Source organism: Xyrauchen texanus, chromosome 37, assembly GCF_025860055.1.
Source record: "Xyrauchen texanus isolate HMW12.3.18 chromosome 37, RBS_HiC_50CHRs, whole genome shotgun sequence".
In the NCBI taxonomy this organism is placed as follows: Eukaryota; Metazoa; Chordata; class Actinopteri; order Cypriniformes; family Catostomidae; genus Xyrauchen; species Xyrauchen texanus.
Genome location: NC_068312.1, coordinates 34,275,245 through 34,301,399, shown reverse-complemented (window position 1 = coordinate 34,301,399; position 26,155 = coordinate 34,275,245). Strand labels below are relative to the sequence as shown.

General features: G+C 36.7%; 1 protein-coding gene across 1 annotated transcript in view; it reads right to left on the bottom strand.

The window, feature by feature from the left end:
• The window catches only part of LOC127630635 (sodium- and chloride-dependent creatine transporter 1-like), a 55,009-nt gene that overhangs the window by 4,750 nt on the left and 24,104 nt on the right, over positions 1–26,155 (bottom strand). The window contains exons 5-12 of the mRNA XM_052108262.1: positions 20,671–20,805; positions 19,452–19,555; positions 18,995–19,119; positions 7,758–7,870; positions 3,424–3,561; positions 2,661–2,763; positions 2,340–2,440; positions 1,350–1,520 (exon numbers count right to left, since the gene is read on the bottom strand). Coding sequence (XP_051964222.1) covers positions 1,350–1,520; positions 2,340–2,440; positions 2,661–2,763; positions 3,424–3,561; positions 7,758–7,870; positions 18,995–19,119; positions 19,452–19,555; positions 20,671–20,805 — 990 coding nt within the window. The remainder of the gene's footprint in view (positions 1–1,349; positions 1,521–2,339; positions 2,441–2,660; positions 2,764–3,423; positions 3,562–7,757; positions 7,871–18,994; positions 19,120–19,451; positions 19,556–20,670; positions 20,806–26,155) is intronic.

Here is a 26,155-nt window from a genome sequence, read left to right as displayed (position 1 = left end):
TACAAAAACAAAGCACATTTTGAATTAATCCCATGCGCATTCTCTACTGAATAACAATACTATGTTTGTTGGAAGTTCACATTATAATTAGATGTAAATGTGTAAATAAGGAATAATGTACTTCTCGTCTTGTAATACCCTGAAATTTTTTATTTTTGTGACCAGCTGATAGCACATTATCATCCCATTGTTACACAGCTACTTAGCAAATAAATGTACATAAAATACTGATTTGAGATTAAATTATTTCATTACGTGAGAAGTGACCATTGAGCAAAAGAGGGACATGAAACTACCACAGCTAAATAGTAAATCGGTTGCTTGGGACAATGGTCATTGGTACAGTTCATAGGCAATTATACACATTTGTTTTTTTACTGTAGCATGCTGCAACTGACCAATCAGGATCAAGTATTCCAGAGAGGTGCATAATAAAAAAGTAGTTGTTTTGTCTTTATGTATTCATTTGAAACTAAGCCAGTATATAAGTGATGCATATATGATGTTAACTACAGTTGATTTAGCTTTGTCTATTATAAAGAAAAGAAAAAAACAAGCTCTCTTCAGATTTTGTGTCAGTATTCTTTTCCACATTATTACTCTACCATTCATTCATTGTTTTCCCACATCATATATGCACAATCCTCAGTTGCCTTCTGTATTCCATGATTGTGTGTTAGGAAGCAAACATTGAGGGATGCGAAGCATTGTGAACTATCTACAGCGGAATGACAACCATTAGCCTACTTACTATAAATACACACATTGCTCTCCCATGAGTAATTCAAATGCCTTTGCGTGAGGTAACTGACCCATAGTCCAAATTTCATTGGCACCAAGAGCTAATTTAAATTTCTCTATTTGTAATGTTGCCTCTAATTGCTGTTGGTTTACTAGTTTGTGGGTTCAAGCCTTGAAAAGTGTGGGTTTGTCTAGGATCATACAAATAAATAATTCTACCCAGATGCTACTATCCATAATTTTTGTTATATTGGAATACTGGACTCAAATTGCAGCGAGTTGCATATTATTTTGTAGGTTCAATCCTTGAAAAGTGGGGGCTTATCCAGGATCATGCAAATAAGCAGTACTACTCTGACAGTACTCAACATAACTTTTATTATGTTTGAATACTGGAATCAAAATGTGGCGAGTTGCATAGTATTTTGTGGGTTCAAGCCATGAAAAGTGGGGGCTTATCCGGGATCATGCAAATTAACAATACTACTCTCCATAACTTCTGTCATGTTATTGGAATATTGGATCCAAAATACGGCTAAATAGCAAAGCATTTTGATTCAACTATTTTCTGTCATTGGAAAATGAAATTATGTTTACACGTTATGTACCTCTCTGAATGTTCCCTTGGCACCAGCAAGCTTGTACACAAGGCTAACAGGGATACAGAGCATGGAAGAGAGAGCCAGACACCATCCAATCACCTCTCCCCACCACGGGTACACATACACATTGTTGTAGGTCAGAGGCTTGTAGTTCAACAAATGAAATATGAAGATACCCTGAAAGCATGAAGCACAGCATCACAATTTAAAATAATCTTCTGATTGGCTCTTGAATAATAGAGGAGGGCAGCTTTCCAATTTGGTTGTGGTAATGCACAGACCAGATTATCATAGATTAGTGATAGACACATACATTTTATATTTTGGAAATGTAAGATTTTTGGTCTTGTTCAATAAATGTGCTGTTGGGCAAAGTATTAATTCCTCCCAATATCAATTTAAAAATCTTCCAGCAGCCTTTTCAATGGAAAATAAACATACTCTGTTTTCAGTCTATTTTTGAATTCTGTGATGGAAATGAAGTTTTTGGAGTAAATGTCAGACTTCTTTGTCTTATTAAGACTAATTTCATAGCCAGTATGTAATAAACAAAATCAAATAATATTTTGTTTTTGATGTGTTGTATGATATAATGTTTTATGATTATTTAACTCTTTGTTCAGATTATCATAGTTTTAAAGAAATAAATATAATTTTATGATACATTTTCATATTTTAATATGGGTATGGGGCATGGGTAAAACAATAACATTTATACATAAAAGGTATTTGAAAAGTAGCAAAAAGTAAATAATGAAAGCATGATAAAAAAATTCCAATAACGTTTTAAAGTGAGTTTCATTAAACAAAAATAAAAAAGCTTAAATCTGCTACTTTTAACCAAAAATAGGAAATTTGTGTAAAATAAGTGTTTGTTGGGTTTCATCTCATTAGTCACCATTTAATTTAATTATGTACAGTTGTTACAGACATTAAAATGGCTATAGGTCAATGAAAAAGCCAAGTCATAAGTTGGGAGATTTTTCAAGTACTCACCATGCAAACACATGGAGTTATAAAGGACCAGCACCACTTTATCCACGGGAATGGCCGGTAACCGATCATACGGGCAATATCATCCATGAACCTGTCAGCACCTACACACAACAACATAAACTTAGCACTCTTTTGGGTTTGTTAGGATTAAATAGTGTTTCCATCAGCACAGTGTCCTAAAGTCTATTTTTATCTCTTAGTGCAACAAACATTTCAAGATAAATGCCTATTAAACATAAGCAATGTAATGCAAATAAAGAAAAATAGATTAACTGATAAGACATGAAAACATAAAAAACAGCTACACAAAGCGATTCTCACCATAAACCCATGCGACAACCACGCATTCCCAGAATGCTTGCCACAGTAGGGTCATTCCACTGGCTGAATAGTAGTCAAAAAGCTGGAAGACGTACATCCCTCCCTAGAAACGAAAACATACGCATAAATTATAAAAGGGACAACAAGACATTAATACACACACACACACACGCATGATATGAATGCATATTATTTTATCAATATTTGAATTCTTATTCTATTTTTTTTGTGTGATAATGCTTTGCTGAATTAGGTGTTACACCTGCAGTTTATGTTTTCTATTGTAACAAAAAAATGTCCAGTGTGGGGGATTAAGTATTTTCTATTCTATTCCATTCTATTCTATTCTAATCTATGAGATTAACCAATAACATCATAACCTATCTTTTTATAATCCAATAATTGTATTGATTTGTAAAATTAAGTCCTGTCCTACACAATATCCCGCTAAATATTCTTTAGCACTAAAATATGTCACTTTATGGAAGTACTGTAAATGCATTGCGAAAGCCCCCTCATATGTCTTTTAACAAGAAAATGTCCAAATTTGATTAATGTTGCCTGTCAAGTACTTCTTGTTTTTCAGTGTCCTTATCATGATGACCTAATACCCAATGGAAGCAGTTAAACCATTATGTTCATATCTGACTAACACATTATTACACTTTATTGATCGCATGAGCATTAAATTGCTGACATCTTCACACTTGACAATATCCCTCCTATCCATGTTATGAAGGGGTGTTTAATTAAGGGGACTCACCTGTGTAACCATGGAGAGATCTATAATGAAGCATAACAAACAGCAGATTGCCACAGTGATTTCGCGCTGATAGCGAATGTAATACTTTCCAGGGAAAAGATCAAGAATGCCACTTACGAAACCCTCCACACCAACAAACTGTGGGAAATGTAAAGTGAAAAAACATATTAGTCACTATAGGTGACTAATAATTCAAGCATTTGTTAGGTAGGCTTTAAGACAAACATTGTCAGTTCTTATACTGCCTATAGATATACAGTAGTTCTATGCATTAAGCATTCTAGAGGTCTAAAGTAGGTCTAAGCAAAAATGCATTCTATATACACATTCACAAAACACATGGGTTTGTGATGGGTAATTATATGCGAACTGAAACCAGTAAAGAATATTAATTAAATTTTTTGAATGGCCTGAGGGAATAAACTGCTCTTGTGCCTGACTGTTCTAGTGCTCAATGCCCTGTAGCACAGGCCAGAGGGCAACAGTTTAAAAAGGTAGTGGGCTAGGTGAATGGAGTCCAAAGCGATTTTTCCAGCCTTTTTCCTCACTCTGTAGGTTTACAGTTCTTAGAGGGTGGGTTCAGCAGTCCGGACTATGCTGAAGTCTTCTGATGTCTGACTTGGTAGCTGAACCAAACTAGGCAGTTACAGAAGTGCAGAAGAGAGACTCAATGACTGCCGAGTAGAACTGGATCAGCAGCACCTGTGGCAGGTAGAACTTCCTCAGCTGGCAAAGGAAGTACAACCTCTGCTGGGCCTTTTTCACAATGCTGTCAATGTGGGTCTCCACTTTAGGTCCTGTTAGATGGTAGTGCCCAGGGACCTGGATGACTCCACTGCTGCCACAGTGTTGTTTAGAATGGTAAGCAGGGTTGATGCTGGGATGTTCCTCCTAAAATCCACAATCATCTCCACTGTTTTGAGCGTGTTCAGCTCCAGGTTGTATTGACTGCACCGGTGAGAGACTCGTCATCATCTTGGGTGAGGCCGATGACTGTAGTGTTGTCTGCAAACTTCAGGAGCTTGACAGAGGGGTCCTTGGCAGTGCAGTTGTTTATGGACAGGGATAAGAGTAGTGGGGAGAGCACACATTCCTGTGGGGCAACAGTCCTTTTTATACATGTGCTGGAAGGTAATTTCCCCAGTCTCACTAACTGCTGCCTATCTGTCAGAAAGCTGGTGATCCACTGAGAGATGGGGACCAAGAGCTGGGTTAATTTATTCCATAGGATGTCAGGGATGATGGTGTTGAAAGGCTGAACTGAAGTCCACAAATAGGATTCTTACATAAGTCCCTGGTATGTCTAGATGTTGCGGTATGTAGTGCATTCCCATATTGACGGCATCATCCACCAACCTGATAGCTAGATAGCAAACAGCAGGGTATCCAGAAAGGGTCCAGTTATGTGCTTCAGGTGGGCCAACACCAGTCTCTCAAATGCCTTCATGACCACAGATGTCAGGGACAACAGTCATTAACTGTAGTCCTGCAATTTTGGATTTCTTTGGGACAGGGATGTTTGTGGAACGTTTGAAGCAGCTAGGAACTTCACAGTGCTCCATTGATGTGTTGAAGATCTGTGTGAAGATGGGAGCCAGCTGGTCATCACAGGCTTTTAGTTGGTGCAACACCATCAGGCCCCTGTGCTTTCCTTGTCTTCTGTTTCCAGAAGACCCAACACACATCTTCTTCAAAGATCTTAAGTGCAGGTTGAGTAGCAGGAGGGGGAGGAAGGGGGTTGCAGGAGGTGTTGGTGTTTATGTGAAGTGAAGGTCAGAGCAGGTATGGGGTGTGAGACTGGGCTTTTCAAATCTACAGTAAAACACATTCAGGTCATCAGCCAGTTGATTCCCTACAGTGTTGGGGGATGGTATCTTGTAGTTGGTAATGTCTTTCAGGCCACTCCACACTGATGCAGGGTCGTTAGCTGAAAACATGTTTTCCAGATTTTATCCCCACTTCTGTAGGCATCCTCTTTGTCCTGACAAAGCTGCCATGGTTTGTCATTGCTGTATTTGAAATAAGTTCTAGTATGATGTTCACATGTACGGGGCTGCTGTGGCTCAGGTGGTAGAGCGGGTTGTCCACTAATCGGGTTGGTGGTTCGATTCCCGGCCCACATGACTCCACATGCTGAAGTGTACTTGGGCAAGACACTGAACCCCAAGTTGCTCCCAATGGCAGGCTAGCGCCTTGCATGGCAGCTCTACTGTCATTGGTGTGTGAATGGGTGAATGAGGTACAGTGTAAAGCGCTATGAATACCGCTGAGGTTAAAAAGGCGCTATTATAAGTGCAGACCTTTTTACATGTTCTCACAGGAACTTGATACATGATGTTACAGTATCTGTGAGCTCGTCCAGGATGGTGGCTGTAGCTTCAAAAACACTCCAATCAGTGCAGTCAAAACAGGCTTGTAGTTCCAGCTCTGCCTTCGTTGGACCAGCTCTTTACAGTCTTAACTACAGATATAGCTGATTTTAATTTCTGCCTGTATGTTGGAAGAATATGAACCAGACAGTGATCAGAGAGTCCCAAAGCTGCTCTAGAGACAGAGCTATATGCATCCTTTAATGTAGTGTAACAGTGATTCAGTAAATTTATGTCTCTTGTTGGGCATGCAATGTGCTATTTGGACAGTTCACGTGTGAGGTTTGCTTTGTTAAAATCTCCAAGAATAAGTGAGTCTGGGTGTTGTTGCTCCATGTCTGTGATGTGATCAGCCAGCTGTTGCAGCGCTGTGTTCATGCACGCTTGTGGAGGAATGTAAACACTCACCAGAATAAACTAGGAAAACTCCCTTGGCAAGTAGAAAGGCTTAAAGTTGAGGAAGAGTGCTTCTAAATTAGGGCAGCCCATCTTTTTCAATGTGGTTACATCTGTTCACCAACTTCAATTGATGAAAAAGCACGTTCCACCATCTCTCGGTTTCCCCGATAACTCTGCGATGCCAGCCGTTCTGAACAGTTTGAAAGCCCGGGAGATGTAACGCGCTGTTGCGCTGTAGGAGATGTAATTTGTCCATTTTGTTACAAAGAGAGCAGAGATTTGCTAGATTTATGCTTGGCAGCGTGGATCAGAAGCCACGTTGATGCAGTTTGACCAGCGCACTGGCTCACTTCCCTCACTTGTGTCTTTTAGTGCGCTTGTACAGCACTGCAGATCCTCCCGACTAAAATGTCCAAATACCGGATAACAATTATCTGGTTTTGCTGATGAATATTTAACAGTTCATCTCTTGTGAAACTGATTTCTCAGACATTACTAAACACTGGACAAACAAAAACAAAAACAGCAAAAGAACTGGAGAGCTTCACACCAAGGTGGTCATCTGTGGTGTCATCGTAGATCGCATGTGGACTCCAACCAAAGTGTAGAAACATCAAAAAATTATCCAGAGAAATGGGGTGCACCTGAACTAAATGTCAAGTGCCATAGCAAAGGGTCTGAATACTTATGTCACTGTGATATTTCATTTTTTTTTCTATTTAATACATTTGTAAAGTTATCAAAAATCTGTTTTTTACTTTGTCATTATGGGGGTATGGAGTGTAGATTGATGTGATATTTTTAGCATTTTAGCATAAGACTGCAACATAAAATGTGAATGCCAGACCATAAAATGTGAAAAAATATAAGGTGTCTGAATACTTTCTGAATGCACTGTATCCAGAAGTATTTGAATACCTCTTTTAAGATTGGACAATATAAAAAATACAAATATATATTACAATATATACAGTGTATTATAGTGAACATTTTTATATATAATATAAAAGGTAAGCACTTATATAGTGCCTTTTTAACCTTAGCAGTATTCCAAGTGCTTTACACTGCGTCTCATTCACACACACACATTCACACACCAATGACGGCAGAGCTGCCATGCAAGGCGCTAGCCTGCCATTGGGAGCAACTTGGGGTTCAGTGTCTTGCCCAAGGACACTTCGGCATGTGGGCTGGGAATCAAACCACCAACTCTGCGATTAGTGGACAACCCACTCTACCACCTGAGCCACATTGTAATATATATATATATACATATATTGTATTGAAGTATGAAGTATACAAATACAATGTATTTATAAATTAATATTAATTTTACTTTATAATTTGATCAAAATAATTTAACGGAAATCCATTTACTATACACAAATGTAAAAATGTAGTGCTTTAGTGCTTAAAAAAGTTTATTCACAAGAAAAAGAGTGGCATTAAAGGTTTCTCTTTAAACGGACATGTGACTAGTCTCTTGCAGACAGTTAAGCACACCACCTATATACATCCTGACCTCTAACCCCATTGCTCTCCACAAGTCTTTCTGTGTGGACTGACCTGACTGTCCAGTCCCAGCAGTAGCAGCATGATGAAGAACAGGGCAGCCCACACCGGAGCCACGGGCATCAGAGATACGGCTTTAGGGTATGCTATGAAAGCCAGACCGGGGCCTGCAGGGAGAAAAGCAGCATGAGAGAGGTGTCACCACGGGCTACACACTGCCCTCAGACAAACATACACACATACAGTACCAATGGAACAGAGAGACAGAAGGAAGCACCTGGATGAGGTGAGACTAAGTGATAGTTCGTGAAAGAAGGGGCAGGCAATTAACATTTTTCCTATTTGTTTAATTGTTTTTATTTTTATATCAAAGACAGGTTGTAATTGGCCATTTGGTTATGAGAAACATGGCATGTAGAATTTGTTTATTGCTAGCATAAATTAGGAGGTTACAAAGCTTTTTAAAGAAGATTATAAGAGGAAACGTACCACCCATATGGTAGCCAGTGTCTCAATAGAGGCATGTGAGTATGTTAATATTTGGGGAGTTAATCTAAAGCTTTACACAGATCAGTCACAACATTAAAACCACCTGCCAAACATTCTGAGATGCTATTCTTCTCACCACAACTCTACAGAGTAGTTATCTGAGTTACCATAGACTTGGTCAGTTTGAACGAGTTTGGCTAGAGGTCATCAGAGAATGGCCAGATTGGTTTGAACCGACAAAGTCTACAGCAACTCAGATAACCACTCTGTACAATTGTGTCGAGAAGAATATCATATCAGAATGCTATTCTGAGATGCGGGTTGTGCACGAGGGGGACCTACACAATATTAGATGGGTGGTTTTTAATGTAGTGGCTGATCAGTGTACATTTACGTTAACGTTAGTCCTTTGTCGTAATACTGGTATTACAGCACACAAGCCAAAATATTTAGAATTTTGTTAGTTTACATTCAGACAAATGTAAAAAGTTAGTTTAAATTTGTTGAGTACAAATTTGTCTTGAGTTTGTTATTTGAAACATTTGTTAGTCACTAAAAGCAGATAAAAGCATCCGCTAAATGAATAAATGTAAACTGAACTGAGCTGGCTGGCTGAAGCAATTATCAAATGCCTTGAAATTGTGCACTCTTTCTATCTAAAATTAGACCGTTTCAACCATATTACTCATAACAGAAAAAACAAAGCACTTAAAGGGGTCATAATCATCCTTTTTTTCAATTATATATTTTTTCTCTAATCCTTAGAATTAAACTGGCCTTTTTTTCTGTTGTGGCTATAAAACTTCTATGTAAACACTATCTTCACATGAGAAATCAGAACCGAACAGAGGACAGATTTGCTGTCGAATCCAATCTAGTTTTTGATTTTTAAACAACAGCATCTTTGCAGAACCTGGGCTCCATCAATTCAGGCTCACAAAACAATCTGTGCTCTAATGTGCTGCTTAAACTGTTAAGATCACACTGAAATGATCAGGGACCTAGTTAAAAATACACTTCAGACAATTGCTTCTAATGTTGGGAGATGCAGAGCAGTTGGTCACAGCCAAGGTTTTTTCAATAAATGTTCTTTTTGGACTGGAAGTTGTCGAGCACTGACAGTTACAGTATGTTTTTAGAGTACAATAGAGTTGGGGTACTCGAGTCACAAGTCCAATTTTAATGGACTTGTCACGGACTAGGATGCATTTTTACTCAGACCTGACTCGAGCCTTTGGGACTCTGGATTTTTTTCTGAGTCCAGCATAGTTCATGGAATTTGATTTGTGATGCAATTAACAAAATAAATCAATAAAAATAACGAAACTGAAAAAAAATGGATACTGTCTGCAAGCAGTTGTAGCACCCCCTGATGCCGTAGATGTAGCCAGAGTTATGGAGACTGCTGTTTAACATCGATTACCGAGGTGGCTGGTACAATGAACACATAAAGACAGGTATGTAGCCACTTTACTAGAAACTACAAGGCAGTTTCACATGGCACGGGACCTGGCAACTGGTAAAATCGCACGCAACGTTTGTGCAGCTAAGACGGTGCTGGCATTGTGGTTTCGTCATGGTTAAGAACTTCATTAAGTCAAATCACCCACATAATGTCTCTCACAGTTTAGTAAAACAACATAAAAATAATAATTCTAAAAAATATTATTAATATTGGGCTATTAAGTCTTTTAGGCGTAATGTATCCACACATGTAGGCTTCTGTAGTCTCTTGTGGTCCACTCAGTGTAGTCAACTTAAACTGATCCTTGATGAATTAACGGTAACTTTTTAAATAGTCAGGAAAATGTTTTTTCATTGCTAAAGCAGACAGAAACTCTAAACAGATAAACAGCACCTATTTATTGTTTTTTTTTGTGTGCGTTTATTTTAAAAGCACACAATGAGCTGCCATTGTGTGACATCACTGAGCACAATTGTTTTTTCATAATTTCTCTCTTTGTGTTATAAGAAAGAAAATCATATGGAGTTATAACAACACAGGGGTGAGTAAACAATGACTGAATTTTCAATTTTGAGTGAACTAATCCTTTTAGAACCAAGGGAATGTAAACTTTTGAACTGGACCATTTGTTTAACTTCAGGTACCATTTTGTCTTGTGGAATATACAGTATGTGAGAATCTGTTGTCAAATAGCTTCTTCAAGGTAGTACAAAATACATTTTTATGATAACTCTTATTTTTTAAAACGATAACACACGGACACATTTGGGTTTTAGGTGCACAAGCAGTGCTTAGAACTACCCTATGTTTTCCGTGAATTAACAATCATGTCCGTGTTAAATGGCCCTAATATTAGCAGGGGGCTTTTCCAGTGTTTTTGGGTGTAGCATTTGCAGTCAAGTTGTGAGATGTAACTTCTCAGCGAGTGCTAAGAACTACTATGTTGACTCATTATTTTCCCAAACCAGTCAGAAGATAGAGACAACAAAGTAATCTCAGTATATATTATTTAGATAGGGATCATAGATCAAACTAAACTAAATTAAAAGGACAAATTGAAAATGAAGTAGAAATAAAAAACAAAATTAAAAACACTAATAACTCTGGTTTAATGACTAACACAGCTTTCATGTGCTTTAGTCTATGTTTGAGTGGAGGGGGAAAGCAACAAATAATTAAAATGTCAACAGAACGCAATAGGAAGAGTGTTGACGGACAGTTTTGTCTTCATACATCTAAAGCATATGCTTTCATCCTGAAACCACTTTGAAATTTGTTCAGCAGGAAACTAATCATAAAATAGAAAGGTGTTTTTGTTACATTTATATTGAAAATTATTTTTCTTAGTTGTGAAAGTTAAAATAAGCTTAAAATATTGACGTTGAGTTTACGGTTACAATTTGAATTCAGATTCATGAACAGATTAATTCGGACTCGACTCGGCCTGTTATGGACTTGGTCTTGAGTCCTACTTGGCCCCTTTTGGACTTGGACTTGACTGTTTAAAGACTCGGACTTGACTCGAACTCGACTAAGGTGGTTTCGAACCCAACACTAGAGTGCAATGAACTCTTGTTATATGACCCCTTTAAGGGACTGCAGGAGTGGGGTAAAAATAATGTCTTGCCAGTGCATATTACCAACAAAGTACTGTTTTTACACTTTGAGACTTTTTTATTGATTTGACTGCAGAGAGATGATATGTGGCAAGATATAGTTCAATCTAATGGAAATAAGTTGTGACATCCAGAGGAACTACTCTATTTTTAATGTCATGAGACAACTGAATGACTGTGCTCTTGTGATTCAACTCAATGTATCGATTGTGTTTGGAAAAGTTTAGTGCAAGACGTTAACGCATATTATTGCATTGGGATTTCGTTAAAATAGACTTAGTGCGACGGCTGGCAGTTTTGGTTTTACAAATTTGTTGATTTGAAAACTTGTTAATGAGCCTGATTCTGGAATTACATTACGCTCTGCATATTGGGCCTGCCTGTGTCACGTCCACATATGGAGGATAATCGTAGGTGCTGACTTAAGTGCTAGGCTGTAATAGAGGTGTAAATGCTAACATTAGATATCAGAGGTTTTACCTGCATTGGCAGACTGCTCCAGGACCCCTCTTGAAATCGAGATGTGCACATCTCAAGAGGCAAAGTTCCTGGTTAAATAATCCTTAAATTAATACTTAAATAAAGCCAAAATATAGATATAGAGATATAAATGAATATATGAATCACAGTATATAGAACGGGACTGAAGACAATCAAGGAAAACTAGTCAAAGCATGAAATTTATTCTGGGGAATCTAGTTCGTATTCTAACTGTAACTCTGATTGTGTGCTGCAGGAAAATGAAAAATAAAAAGCCACAACCAATGGTTTCCATCTTTAAATTTTCTGGAGATACACCACATAACAACCTACTCGAACATCACAACATTGTTCTTTATGCACACACTCATAACGGCACATATGCACCTTGGGATCTGCCTCTAAACTTCTTACTACACACATCAACAGACAAACACATCAGGGGACAGACAAGGGGTAACACACACACACACACACACACACACACACACACACACACATATACACACACACTCAAAACATGTGTATGTCCACATTTGCTGTATTCTTCCTGATATATTCCTAACACCCTTAACAAAAATTGACCATGTTAACCATAGTTTCCACTAAATTACCACAGTTACTACATGTAGACTTTCTACTACAAAACTTTGTAAAATTGTATTATGCCTAATCTAATGAAAATAAATTAAGAAATTAATATGAAAGAAAGATTCTGAAAGCTTCAGACCTTGTTTGAAGAAGATCCCAAATTATGGTGTTTTTCAACTTCGGGCACTTTTAACACTGTCGATTCTGAAAAGACTTGTTAAAGTCATTTTTTTTTCACACTTGTAATTTTTTTTATATGTCTACTAATTTGCCAACAGTGTATGTAAATGCATCACAGAAGTATTTTTATTTTTTTCTGAAAGTCATGACAATTCCCACTTGATGTGTCATTTAGCACATCTCAAATTCTGCATTGTGTTTAATAGAATTCTCTTTTTGAAATAAAATGTCTGACTTCTTTTTTGCATCCTAAGGCTAAATTCATAGCATAACATTTTATGTTTAATGTTTATGTTAAATAATATGCACTTTTTTTTTTACATCATTTGGCAAAATTGCAGCTTGATTGGAAATTATGCCCAATAAAGATATTCTGCTGCTAAGTGATATTTACCTTGATTATTCTTTGTTTTCTTCAAACATCACTTGTCTCATACTTCATCTCAAGCATGCGCATCACTGACACTTTTGTTGACTTGGTTAACAAGCAAATTATTTTGGTGTGATGGAAATAACACCACAACTGTGGGACAGATCAAAAATCATTTTCACACACACATTGCAATGGTTTGTTTATTTCACTCTTTGTATAGATTATCATAGTTAATCTAATAATGTAATCATTTGTATTTTTATAATGGATTTTCATAGTTTACTACTTTTAAGACTAAAACAATACAAATCTATACATGATAGGGCATTTGTAAAAAAAAAAATTGAAGGCCTGGTAAACGGTTTCTAAGTCAGTATTAATGTGACCTCTTATAACGAGAAGAAAAAAGTTGAAATCTGTTAGTTTCAACAAAAATCAACCCATGGGACAAGAAATTGCCTGAAGTTGAAGAAACACCAATTAATATATTATGATTCTTTAAAGGTTGCAAGAATGATCTGAAAAGTGGGGCAGACATGTTATAAAACTCTGCTTGGCTTATGAATATTAATTAGGTGACATAACATCCACTCAGTAGTCTCAACCGATTTGCAGATAGACAAGTAAGTGACGATAGACATTTTAGACACAATATTATGCATACACATTGCCATCAGACAAAACAAATCTCTCAAAACATTCTGATTAATAAATTCAGAAAAAGTATGTGTGTAAAGGGATGGCAGGGATTTTGCCATGATAATAATAACTGTAGTTAATAGGGTGTTGTGGTGGGAAATATGGTTACCATAGTGAAGTTTTGTAAGGGACATGCTGTGGACTGCTATGATATAATTAATGCTCATGTAATATCAGCATTCTCTTTATTGTGACTGCATGCAGCATTTATAATGTGAAATTCAGTGATCTGTGCCAGTAAGACAGGAACTTGAGTCACTTGTATAAACTCTGTGTCACCTTGTCATGTCCTTTAAAAATATCGCTTTATAATCTTTTTTTTTTGTCATCTAACTCCCTGTCCTTTCTCTCCTTCAGGCGAAGAACATGCTGTCCTTTACTAAGCATCAACAAAACCAGTGCACCGTTTCTGTGCCAAAAGGTAAAACTGATTTTGAAATGGCAAGTGGTACAACATGAACATTAAGGAGAACAGAGTAAAACCGATATCACTAAAATGCCCAATGGGACTTAAGATTTTAAAGACTGGACATGTTCTTGCTTTAAAAAACAGGCTTACCAAGGTAGACTTAAACATTTCTTTTTATAAAAAATGCTGTAAATCTACCCAATTTTTATTCATACCCAATTCAAATGCTTTGCAAAGACATTAAACTACATTGTTTTGATTTTGATTTCTGGGGTCAACTTTGGTTCACATTTAGTTATAATTAAATTTCACGCTCAAACATTCATTATGATATGATATTAATGAACATTTATATGGCAGCCTTTTTTATCAAAATTACGTGCTTCATTACACGTTTGGTAGCAGTTTCCTAGTGAAATGTCCAATGGTGGTGCTAAAAGTGAGTGAAATGGTGTTGTAATCTGACAAGGTTTATTAGATGGAGGTTTTAATGAGTAAAATGTACCTCCCTAAGCTAAACTTTAACCTAAATGTAAACCATGGTGTTTTAAAGCAAATGAGAGGTGAAAAAAACAGACATCCTTACCCTCAACCAACATCTAAACCTAACTGATAGTGTGGAAAATTCAAATGCAACAATAAAGGCAAATGTTCTGAAGCATCCACGTCATTTTGTGTCAGCATCCATGTTTGACTGGGCTCAAACCACTGTCTGCCGAGTCCAAAGTCCAACACTCAATCAGGTGAGCTACTGCGAAAGCTAATTACATTGGAATAAGTGTGTAAATGAAGGTTGGTGTGCAATACATTCAAATGTGTCTTTTTTCAAATTATAGGTTATAATAAAAGTGTATCGATATGATAACATATCAGCGTGTGAGTAACAGTGTGAAAAATAAGCATTAATAAAGTTGTGATTTTTGTTAAAATTAATAAAATGCAGTTGATGTAGCACCTCTAGTGTCAATTTCACCAGGAAACTGCGGTAAAACATAGAACGTGCCACTTATATCTCAGTTTGCTAAATGTTTAGTTATAGTAATGTTCATTCTATGAGACTAGGCAATTTCATAGTAAAGTCTTAAAGGATTTAAATGTCATGGAAGAAAATGCTATTTATGCAAAAGTAAATACAGTATGTCTCAACTAAAGTTACATATTAGATATATGGACACTATAAAACATGAGTGACCTTTAACCAACAGTGCTCCCTGTTCTTGATAAAACTGCTTTACCTTATCGCTGTATGCTATATTTTCATGAAGTAGGGTGAACCATAAATTGCTAAGAAATTACATAACTGCAATGTCTTTTTCTTCTTAAAGGGGTCATGACATGAGAAACCAAATTTGCCTTGATCTTTTGGTATATAAGAGGTCTTTGTATCATTAAAACGTCCTGCAAGTTTAATATTTTAAGACGTCCTCCCCATTCTAAACGAATCATTTATTTAATCAAGCTCAAAATACAGCTCGTTCTGGATTCATGGTTAGAAGTGACGTGTCGGTTAGAAGTGACGTAACAGCGTTTGCATATGACCGCCTCCAGCACAACATAACTACGCTATAAGCGCAAGACAACTACGCTGATTTCAGTATCGCCGTGCGCCTCACAAGTGTTCAGTCGATGGACAGCGAGCTCTGACAGAGACTACTTGTGCACAGGAAAATTACGATGCCACACAGATGTGCTGTTCCTGGCTGTGGTCAAACAAAACCTCTGAATAAGCTGCCGAAAGATCCAGGCGTCAGGGAAAAATGGATGCAGTTTATTTTTTGCGGATCGACCCAGTCACGGCAGTGTTAACTTAAGCGTTTGTTCTGTACATTTTAAGGATGACTGTTTTGAGAACAAATCTCAATATGATGCTGGCTTTGCCAGAAAACTGTTGCTCAAAGATAAGTCCGTGCCGACTATTCTGGGAACAACGACGACACAAACTGTAAGTAATCTATTTTAAACTTTAAACTACTTTTTAAAGCGCAATTTCATTCATTATGAATAATCACAGTGTTTTTACTTAGTTTACTTGCATATTGTTCTGGCTGGGGGCGTCAATAATTGATACATAGGCACTAACGTTAGCCAATCATAACAGTGGGCGTTAACACTGAAGTCTTAAATGGAAAACGCCCCCAAAACAGACTGTTTGAATCAGAGGATGAGAAACAGGGTGGGAAAAGGTCATAAATCACTAGATTTTAAAAGTTTTTCTTAAAAAAAAATATATTAATACTATAATTGCACCTAAGGGAACATAATAATACAATAAAAAAAAACATGTCATGACCCCTTTAAAAACTACCTAAATATATTCCAAGCATCAACCACAGATTGTGACATGTAGTCTTGGTTTTGTAGAAAAGATTAATTGTTTGTGTTCATATGTATTTATTATTTATGCAACATGTACTGTAGTAGATATTATAGTTAAAAAGATTGCAATAAGGAATCACTATTATAAAAGGTTTTCACACTGTAAATGCATGAAATGTACGTGTGATTTGGTAACAGGCTTTCATGCATGAGCGTCGGAGTAGAGCATGCTGGGTGTTAAATTCATGCCTCATACTATTAGTCTAGTCTGAGCTATCTGTTCATTAATATCATTTCATTTCTATTATAAATGATCTGTGTTTCCCTAATGTGTTGCATTATGGGCATGCACAAGATTAATAAACGCCTAACTGATAATATGGTTATAAATGATGAGCTTTATGTCTGCAAATCAAGGCAGTGCATCATGGGAATCAGTTGTTTTGTGCATGGAGGACACAGTGTGCCAGAAATGTTACATTTACTTAATTCTTAATTATTGTCTCTGTCTCACACATATACACCTGCATTCAGAACAGACACTTTAACACACACACACACACACACACACACACACACACACACACACACACACACACACACACACACACAAGCGCGCGCGCTGATTGTACAGTCCCTTTCACAAAATATGACTTATTGAAAAAAATTACTTGCATGAAAAATTTGCTATATTGAAAGCACTACAACTACACATTATATGATTTTCATTGTGAATTTATTTATTTATTTTTTTTTTTTTTTAAATGTACAGTAATTTCAAATCAGATAATTGCAACACGCTCCAAAAAAGTTGAGACAGGGGCAATTTAAGACTAATAAAAATGTGACGAGTTGAAATAGCGAGGCGATGTGAAACAGGAGATGTTAAACAGGTGAGGCAATCTTCTCATAGTATATAGGGAGCCTCCAATAACAGCCTAGTCCTTCAAGAGCAAGGATCATTCAAGACTTTTCAATTTTCTATCAGATGCTTCAGGAAATAATCCAGCACTTTGAGAACAATGTTCCGCAAAGAAAAATTGGATGTATTTTGGGAATTTCACCCTCTACTGTGCACAATATAGTTAAAGGTTTCAAGGAATCTGGTCAAATCTCTGTGCGTTAAGTGCAGGACGAAAACCATTTCTGAATGTGCCTGATCTCTGATCCCTCATTTGTCACTGTTTTAAACGGTATTCATCTGTAATGTATATCATGATCATGGGCTTGGGATAACTTTAGTAAACCTTAATTAGTCAACACCACCCGCCGCTGCATCCACAGTTGCAAGTTAAGTCTTTACTATGCAAAGCAGAACCCATACATCAACACTGTCCAGAAGCGCTGCCGACTTCCCTGGGATTGGTCTCATCATAGATGGAAAGTAGAACAGTGGAACTGCGTTTTTGGTCCAAAGAACCACATTTCAAAAAATGTTTTTGAAAAAGAAAGCCATTGTGTTATCTGGGCCAAAGAGGAAAAGGACCATCCAAGCTGTTATCAGCGTCAGGTCCAAAAGCCAGTGTCTGTATGGGCCAGGGGTGTGTCAGTGCCCATGGTATGGGTAACTCGCACATCTGGGAGGAACCATTAATGGAGACAGATATGTAACAATTTTGGAGCAACATATACTGCCATCCAGCACTGACTTTTCCAGGGACGTCCCTGCATTTTCCAGCAGGACAACTTCAAACCCCATACTGCCCGGATTTCAAGTGCATGATTTTGCAAGCAGAGAGTGTGAGTGTTAGATTGGCCTGCCTGCAGTTCTGACCTGTCTCCTGCTGAGAATGTGTGGCGCGTTATGAAGCACACCATACGGCAATGAAGACCCTGTACAATTGTGCAGCTAAAAATCTAAATAATGGATGAATGGGGGGAAATACCACTTTCTAAATTTACAAACGTGTGTCTTCAGTGCCCAAATGCTTAACAAGTGTTATTAAAAGGAATGGTGAAGTTTCACAGTAATAAACACTTGACTGTCCCAAATTTTCTGGAGCATGTTGCAATCATCTGATTTGAAATTAATGTACATCTTCAAAAAACAATTAAATTCACAAGGAAAAACATCATATACTGTGTAGTTGTAGTGCTTTCAATATAGCAAAGGGTGATTATAATTTACAAATCACTCCTTTTTGTTTTTATTAGCATTAACTTTATATTAACCTTTTCGGAATTGGGGTTATATTTAAATTAAACTTGATCTCCATTTATATTCTTCTTTCAATGACATCAATACAACAACAAAAATATACAGTAATACACATTACAAGCCACATATCACTCTGCATTGTATTTACAGTAGAATATCATTATCATATGACATATGTTCAGGCAATGCATTTCAGGGGGTAATTTAGAAAACATCCTTGCATTAAATATTGATTTCATAAATGATTTACTACAACCAGCCCCCGGGCCAAAACAGGCATTCACTTGTGTGCACTGAATACAACAGGGTGTGGAGTGAATTATTCAACATCTGCTTTAAGATACATGTTTTTAAGGCCTGGCAATTAGATTGGGACTGCATGGTACATAAATGTAATTTCAAACATATACATATACTTTATGAATATACAGTTTGCATTATCACTCAAATCCATTATAGTAAATAATCCATCATGTGTAATAAAGTACACAGCAGTAGGTGCACTAGACTCTTACCCGATTCAGCCACTTTAGAGATATCCACACCCTGCTCGGATGCCATGAAACCCAGGATGGAGAAGACGACAAAACCAGCAAAGAAACTGGTGCCACTATTAATAAGAGCCAGCACGAAGGCATCCCTGTCAGGAGAGGAAGAAACAGACATTAACTACAGGTTGGGTAATACATTATAAATAGTTGATTCTTCAACTTCTGGCAATTTCATATCACAGGGGATGATTTTGATTAAAACAGGTTTCAACATTTTTGTTTTTGTTATACGAAGTTAATATTAAAACTTACAAAACTAGATATTAGAAATAATATGGCAACCTGATATATAACCAGTCAAAGCACTTTGTGCATTGAAGTCAAAGCAAAGCATTGCTGATTCAACACTTCAAGCTACTTATGCATCCAGGACTTTTGAGATATATCTCCTTGAGTCTTCAAGGCAGCAGTGTTGACTTACTTATAGCAGTCATTGTTGAATCGGTTATAGCTGCCGAGAGCAGTGAGGGCCCCGAGCCCGATAGCGTAGGAGAAAAAGATTTGAGTACCAGCATCGATCCAGACCTGAGAGAGACAGTGAGCATTATGAAAGTCAGACAAACACACATCTACAGTACCTCTGAAAATATTATTGAACTCAAAGTAGCGCCGGGTACTCTGGAGAGAGACGTAAAACCAAAGTAAAGTTTAAAAGAGTAAAGTGCTTTGAATCTGTAGAATAAGACAGTATTGAATTATTGCTTATGATGCCTACAGTGGGGTTCAAATGTCTACATTGAACATCTGAGACTCTAAATCTAATTTAAGCCTTGAAATACATTTTTTAGTTTTAAGTTTTAAGATGCTATAATATTTTGACTTAAAATGTATACAAATATTGCACTAATCAAATGTAAGATAAAATTTCTCATTGGCAACGTTAAAAGAGTATTCCAGGTTCAATACAAGTTAAGCACAACCAACAGTATTTGTGGCATAATGTTGACTACCACATAAATCCAATTTAAACTTGTCAATCCTTTTCTTAATAAATCTGGGTTATAGTGACAGATTACAGTTTCAAAAGTATAGGCTTAAGACGTGAACAATATGCATGTCAACATGATTTTAGTGTGATAAAACCACGTACTACCCTTTTCTGTGTAAACGTTGTATCCATTTATACAACATCGTTATATTGTATATTAGCATAAACATTATATGCTTCACATTTCTGTCTTCCAAACATTGGCCACATTCACTTCCATTGTACATTAAGTGCCTCACTGTAACCGCGAATGTTGCTTTTTTCAACGAAAAGGAAAGACGAGTCAAATGTATTTTTTGAGGTAATAAACATTACTCACAAATGCTCTCGATTGAGCTTAACTTGCATTGAACCTGTAATATTCCTTTAAATCTTTAGGATTACCTACATTTCATTTTCATTGAAGCACACAAGATGCTCTTTGGAACATTCACAAATCATGCTGGATAACATGGATCATCACGTTTTCAGCTCGATGCAGCTCTATGCTTATAATTTAATTTGAAATGACAAAAACTGCAAGTTATTTTAAATACAAAACATTCACAAGTGGACTAAAACAGACTTTTGAACCACTGTATGGTAGAAAAATACTTTTTGTTCATTTTGGATAAAGGCAGAACATTTTTGTCCAATTCTGTAAAGGTCTCACCTGTGGTTCTCCTAGCTTGGACCATTCAGGTTTGACATAATACAAGATTCCATCATAAGCACCAGGAAGAGTTACACCCCTCACCAGGAGAATAATCAGGACCACATACGGGAACGTGGCAGTAACATACACGATCTGCGAAAGATGGAAACATTTACTACACATATCAGTGCCCAGTAAATTGACAAATAACATAACCATTTTTTTTTTTTCCAAAATAAAGATTTTAGGTGTAAAATGTATATGCTATTTATGATGTGTACTGCATAGTAAGCACTTTCTGGATTCGCCATGTCATTCTGATTTCTCCTGTTTGTCTCTTTCCCAGTTCAGAGCTCTGTTGAGTACAGAACCACCGCGCCATGTTGTCTCTAGTAGTCCAGAGACATCTAAAGACTATAATGACAAAAAGAAATCTATAAAGGACCAATTCTGAAAAACTAGTTAGAGTTGCTGTCTAGTACTACCTACATATTTTCCACATATCAAGGATACAGTGCTGCTTTTATAAACACTAGAATTGTAGGTCTGACTTAGAGCAGGACTTGGCTATTACATATTAGACTGAAGAGTTATCTGTCATTTATATTAATGTAAAAAGGAAAGTGTATATTCTATGTGGTATGACTGACTGGTCAGTTTTGCTATTTTTAGAATCTCAGCTAGAATGAGGTTAAATATATAATGTAACAATTGTACAAGAATTAAGAAACAATATAAATAGTTTAAAATAGTTTTAGAAAAAGTACAGAAAGTCACTCCCTAAAATATTTCAACTTGACAGCCACAACTAAACGCCCACAATTTAACTTAACATTCATCCCTCGTCCCTTATAGATTTGTTTATCAAATATTGAAAGTTATTATTATATTTATTTATACAAGTTTAACACATTTTAACATTTAAATCCATTCAAAAGCAATTCTGTAGATTTCCCCCCAAAATCAGTAAAGAAAAGGCATAACCCAATACTTTAGCTTGGTGAGGGATGTTATCCATATTCTTTATTGATAAATGATCATGCATGTCATTTGCATGAACAAAGACAGTGAAAGCATTTGCTAAACTGATCGTAGTAAGTGTGGCAGCTTAAATTATACCGATGTACTCTATATAATGCAACCTAGTCCAAGCAAATATTATCAGTAGATATTTAATATCATGCAATTTGCTGACACTGTGTCTGTAAAGACTTTTTTATCTCTCTAGGGACTCAGCAAGGACAGACAGTTTTAGTCACATGCTAAGCATTCTATCATGTGAATAATGTCGATAAGCATGTACCACACGTCTCACTCCCTTCTACTATTAGATCCTCTCCGATGCTCCAGCAAGGAGAGGCTTATCGATTCAGCCGTTGGTTCCAAACGTTGTAAACTTTGACCTCTGGTGATACAAGAAGGGCTGTTATCAGGGAACATTTGAGACTTGCTCATTCAAAGTGTTTCTGGTTTATTGACTAGGCTCTTATGCCATTGTATAGTCTAACAGGACTGGCGGCCTTGTTCAACTGCTCCCCATAAAAGGCAAGCATTCTAGATCAAACCCATCACATTAAAGCAATCAGCTCAACTGTAATTATTCACAGACTTTACTTGTCCTAGCAAAACTATCTCCAGAATTCCTCGGGGAAATTAATATACTCTTAAAGAACAATACTGCCCATTTACGACAGAAACACGGACACTATTAATGACGTGTAAAACACTTACAGAACACGTACAGAACTTTCTGGATTTACCATGTCATTTTGGCTTCTGTTTGAATACTCCTTGTTTCCTCCCCAGTCCAGAGCTCTCGAGTGCAGAGCCACCAAACCATGTTATTATGAGTAGTCCAAAGACACCAAAAAATTATAATGAATCGAGACGCTGATAAACGAAGTGAAACAATCAGTCAATAGTGATGTGATTATCTTTGTACTGTATTCACACTATGTTACTCATATCAAGATAAAATACGCCCCCTTTCTCTGCCTGTTCAGATATATTCAGATACTTCCACCTGACTGTTACTGTTAAAAGAGGCATTGTTATTGTGACATCATATTAGAAGCAATGCTAAAGATAAAACAAATTTACCTTATATTTCTGTCTATTCCTCACACTAAGCTATCATAAGTCTTCAGAAGACTTCGAATATTGTGCATGAGTTGTATGCAGTGTTGGGTAGTTTCAGATTGCAAGGAATCTAGTTAATGTAATCTCTAAAATCAAGTTCTTGAAATAAGATTACTGTACATTGCATTTTTTTTATTTGTAGAATCCGATTACAGCTACTTAAGGATTACGTGATTACAGATTGATTGCATTACTAATCTCTACATTTTATCCAGAGACATTTTTTATTTCAAAGCTGGATAAAAAAAATAATCTAATCCCTGTTGCTAAATATCAACAATTCTCTTAAAATTAAAAATACATGCATGCTATCATTTTCTTCCATCTTAGTTTTTGCTGTTGCTGTTTAATTAAATATTAGTACACATGAAGCAAAAGAAGTTTTAACTTAATACATTCGGTACATAACACATTTAAAATAAATTATTACATTTATCAAAACATCAGGGTTTCCCGCAGCACTTTGTAACTAAGGCGGCCACCTAAGCAACACACGCTTGCCGCCTTAACTACGTCGTCAAAAAAATATATATGAGCGATATTCGCCGTGTTACTCTGTCCTGTTTTCTCCCTTTCCATCTTTAAATATGTGATAAGCCTTTGTGTTCGCTTCAGTCTTGTTATCAGCGCGTTCTTCCGCAGCGGCGCTAAGCGTGTGTGTGTGTGTGTGTGTGTGTGTTCATCTGAGCCTCATTGGTCTGTCACTGTTCGTCAATGTCAGAATATTTGTGATGACCAATCAAATCAAAGTAGGCGGGCTTTATGTTCACAGCGCAAATTTTAGCAGAGCGACTCGACAGTAAAGGAGCGACTCGACGCGCTTCAGTTTACGGTCGGTCAAGTGCGAGATAAGATGTAAGTTGCTAAACTAAACATTTGCTATTTGACAGTTTTTTTTAGGTCATAAATGTTAAACGAATCACAAAAATAATCAGGCAAATTAATAAACTTTTGTCTATTTTCACCATTTTTAACTGAAAATAGAACACTATGTGACGTGACTGATGTAATGTAGCATAATAATTAATTTACTGTCATTGTGAGGGGACAAGACACATTAACCATGGTACCCGCAGGATCTTAAAAGCATTGAAAGATAATCTCAAATTAAGGCCTTAAAAGGCCCTTGAATTGTTTTTTTCTAAACCAAGGAGGATAGCCTGTAGCGATGCTAGGTGTCAGCTCTGCCACAAGCAGTGATTGTAATAAGCTTTGCACATTTTGACGGACTATTAGATGTAATGTTATTACCTTGACAAACTAATACATCATTAAAAAGATATGACTCAAGTTTCAGTATTTGTCTTAATTTGTGTCAGGAGTTATGCAATTCAGTCTTATACACAAATACACATACAATAAGCAATTAAAAAATAATCACATTAGATTAATTAGAAGTAATCAGAGTATAATATAAAAGATTACATTACTAATTACAATTTTAGTATCTTAATTAGTAATTACTGGATTAACGTTTATAAGTAATCTACCCAATACTGGTTGTGTGAACTTTTATGATGCTTTTATGGTATTTTTTATTTTATTTGTAATTTTTTTGTCCTTTAGGAGCTTGCGAGACATGGTCACTATGAACGTTGTATGAAAATCTGTGTGAATATAATAACACAGTAATCTCCCAGTAATGTATCTCCTCTAAAATTTCAGAAGAGATCTACAAAAATTCTTAAACTGTGCTCAGGTTGCTAAGAAAACAAAGTAGGCATTCAAAAGTCAGAGACATTAATATGAACGCAAACATTTCTCATCAAATTCTCCTTTTCTCCTCTCTGACAGATCTATGGTTCTTTGATTAGAACGTCTGGTACAATGCTGTTGAAATCAAATACTCCTAAAATCTCCATTATCAGGTCAGATTTAAAGATTCAGCAGTCTACTATTCTTTGAGTGACTATAATGATATATAAATAGACTTAAACTAAAATTACTGTCAGTAAACAAACATTCCCTGTTCCAATTCCCAATAAGCCTGTGATGGGGTAATCTGGCGCTTTGATTTGAGCCCGTAATAATTAATCCGATTCTGAAACCAATTAGCTCACTGGAACACTGGCTTATTGTGTGTGTGCCACTGTCTTTTGAATGAGCATAACTCATTTCTTATTCAGAGTATCCTTCATTTCCTTCACTGAGAAACTGGAGGAAAAATACTAGCTGCCAACTACATACAGTAGGAGTTAAACAACTAGGACATTGTTCCACTGTTCCACCGGTTACATTCTTTAACAGTTTACTAGAAATGTTAAAGGGGTAAGTTTACCCAAAAATGAAAAATCTGTCATCATTTACTCACCCTAGTGTTGTTATAATATAACCCATCTAGGAGATCTTTCTGACAATCTCAATCAATAATCTCAAATCATACTGGTTTGGAACAACATGAGGGTGAGCAAATGATTACAGAATGTTCATTTTTGGGTGAACTTATCCTTTATGCCTCGGTTTAAGTACACAAGAGTAATGCAGCAGGCTTTACAATGTAGTGCAGAAGAAACACATGTTCGTAATGTGAGGTTGACCTTCAATACAGAAATATTGAGCAGAAATAAAATGTAGTTATTATATTTCAAAGGGTTCATGTGATACCGCCTCCTTAAAAGGGAATATGGCTGTTGGCCATTAGCACAAGCGCCTTGTCACGTCTCACTGCAGACAATTGTCTCTGACCGACCAATCACAGAGCGGCTCCCTGACGGTGCACTTTGTAATATTTCCCACCACACCCCCTTGACAAAAAAACTGCTCTACCTCACTTCTGCGCTACAGCAGTGGGTGGAGCTATGCGAATCAAGGTGACATGAGAAAGTCACATTGCACTGTGTGATAAAAGAGGTCAACCAAGGGACACTACATATGATGCAGAGAAATAAATGTCCTTTTATAGTTTATATGAATGTTTATATGAATGTTATGTGCAATATGAAGCAAGGCAAGATTATGTACGGACCTATTAAATGACCCAATGACCTGCAGAGTGGCTGTAAAATTTGTGTTAATGCTTCAAATGTGATAAGCATGTTTGGATTCAATTGGGTCAAGACCACATGAGCATAAAAGACAAAGAGAGAGAGAGAGAGAGAGAGAGAGAGAGAGAGAGAGAGAGAGAGAGAGACAGAGAGAGAGAGAGAGAGAGAGAGAGAGAGAAGGTTATTAACAGTGTTGGGGGAACTAAATGCAGAGATACTACTAACTTAACTACATTTTCAACAGCATGACATTAGCTCAGCTGTAGTCAAAACAGTTGTAATTTAGTAGCAATGCAACTTTTTTGTAGTTGTAATGTTACAATTTAATCAGGGCTCAATAGTAAGGATTTTGTCTGAAGGCCTGGCAGGACAGTTTTTCA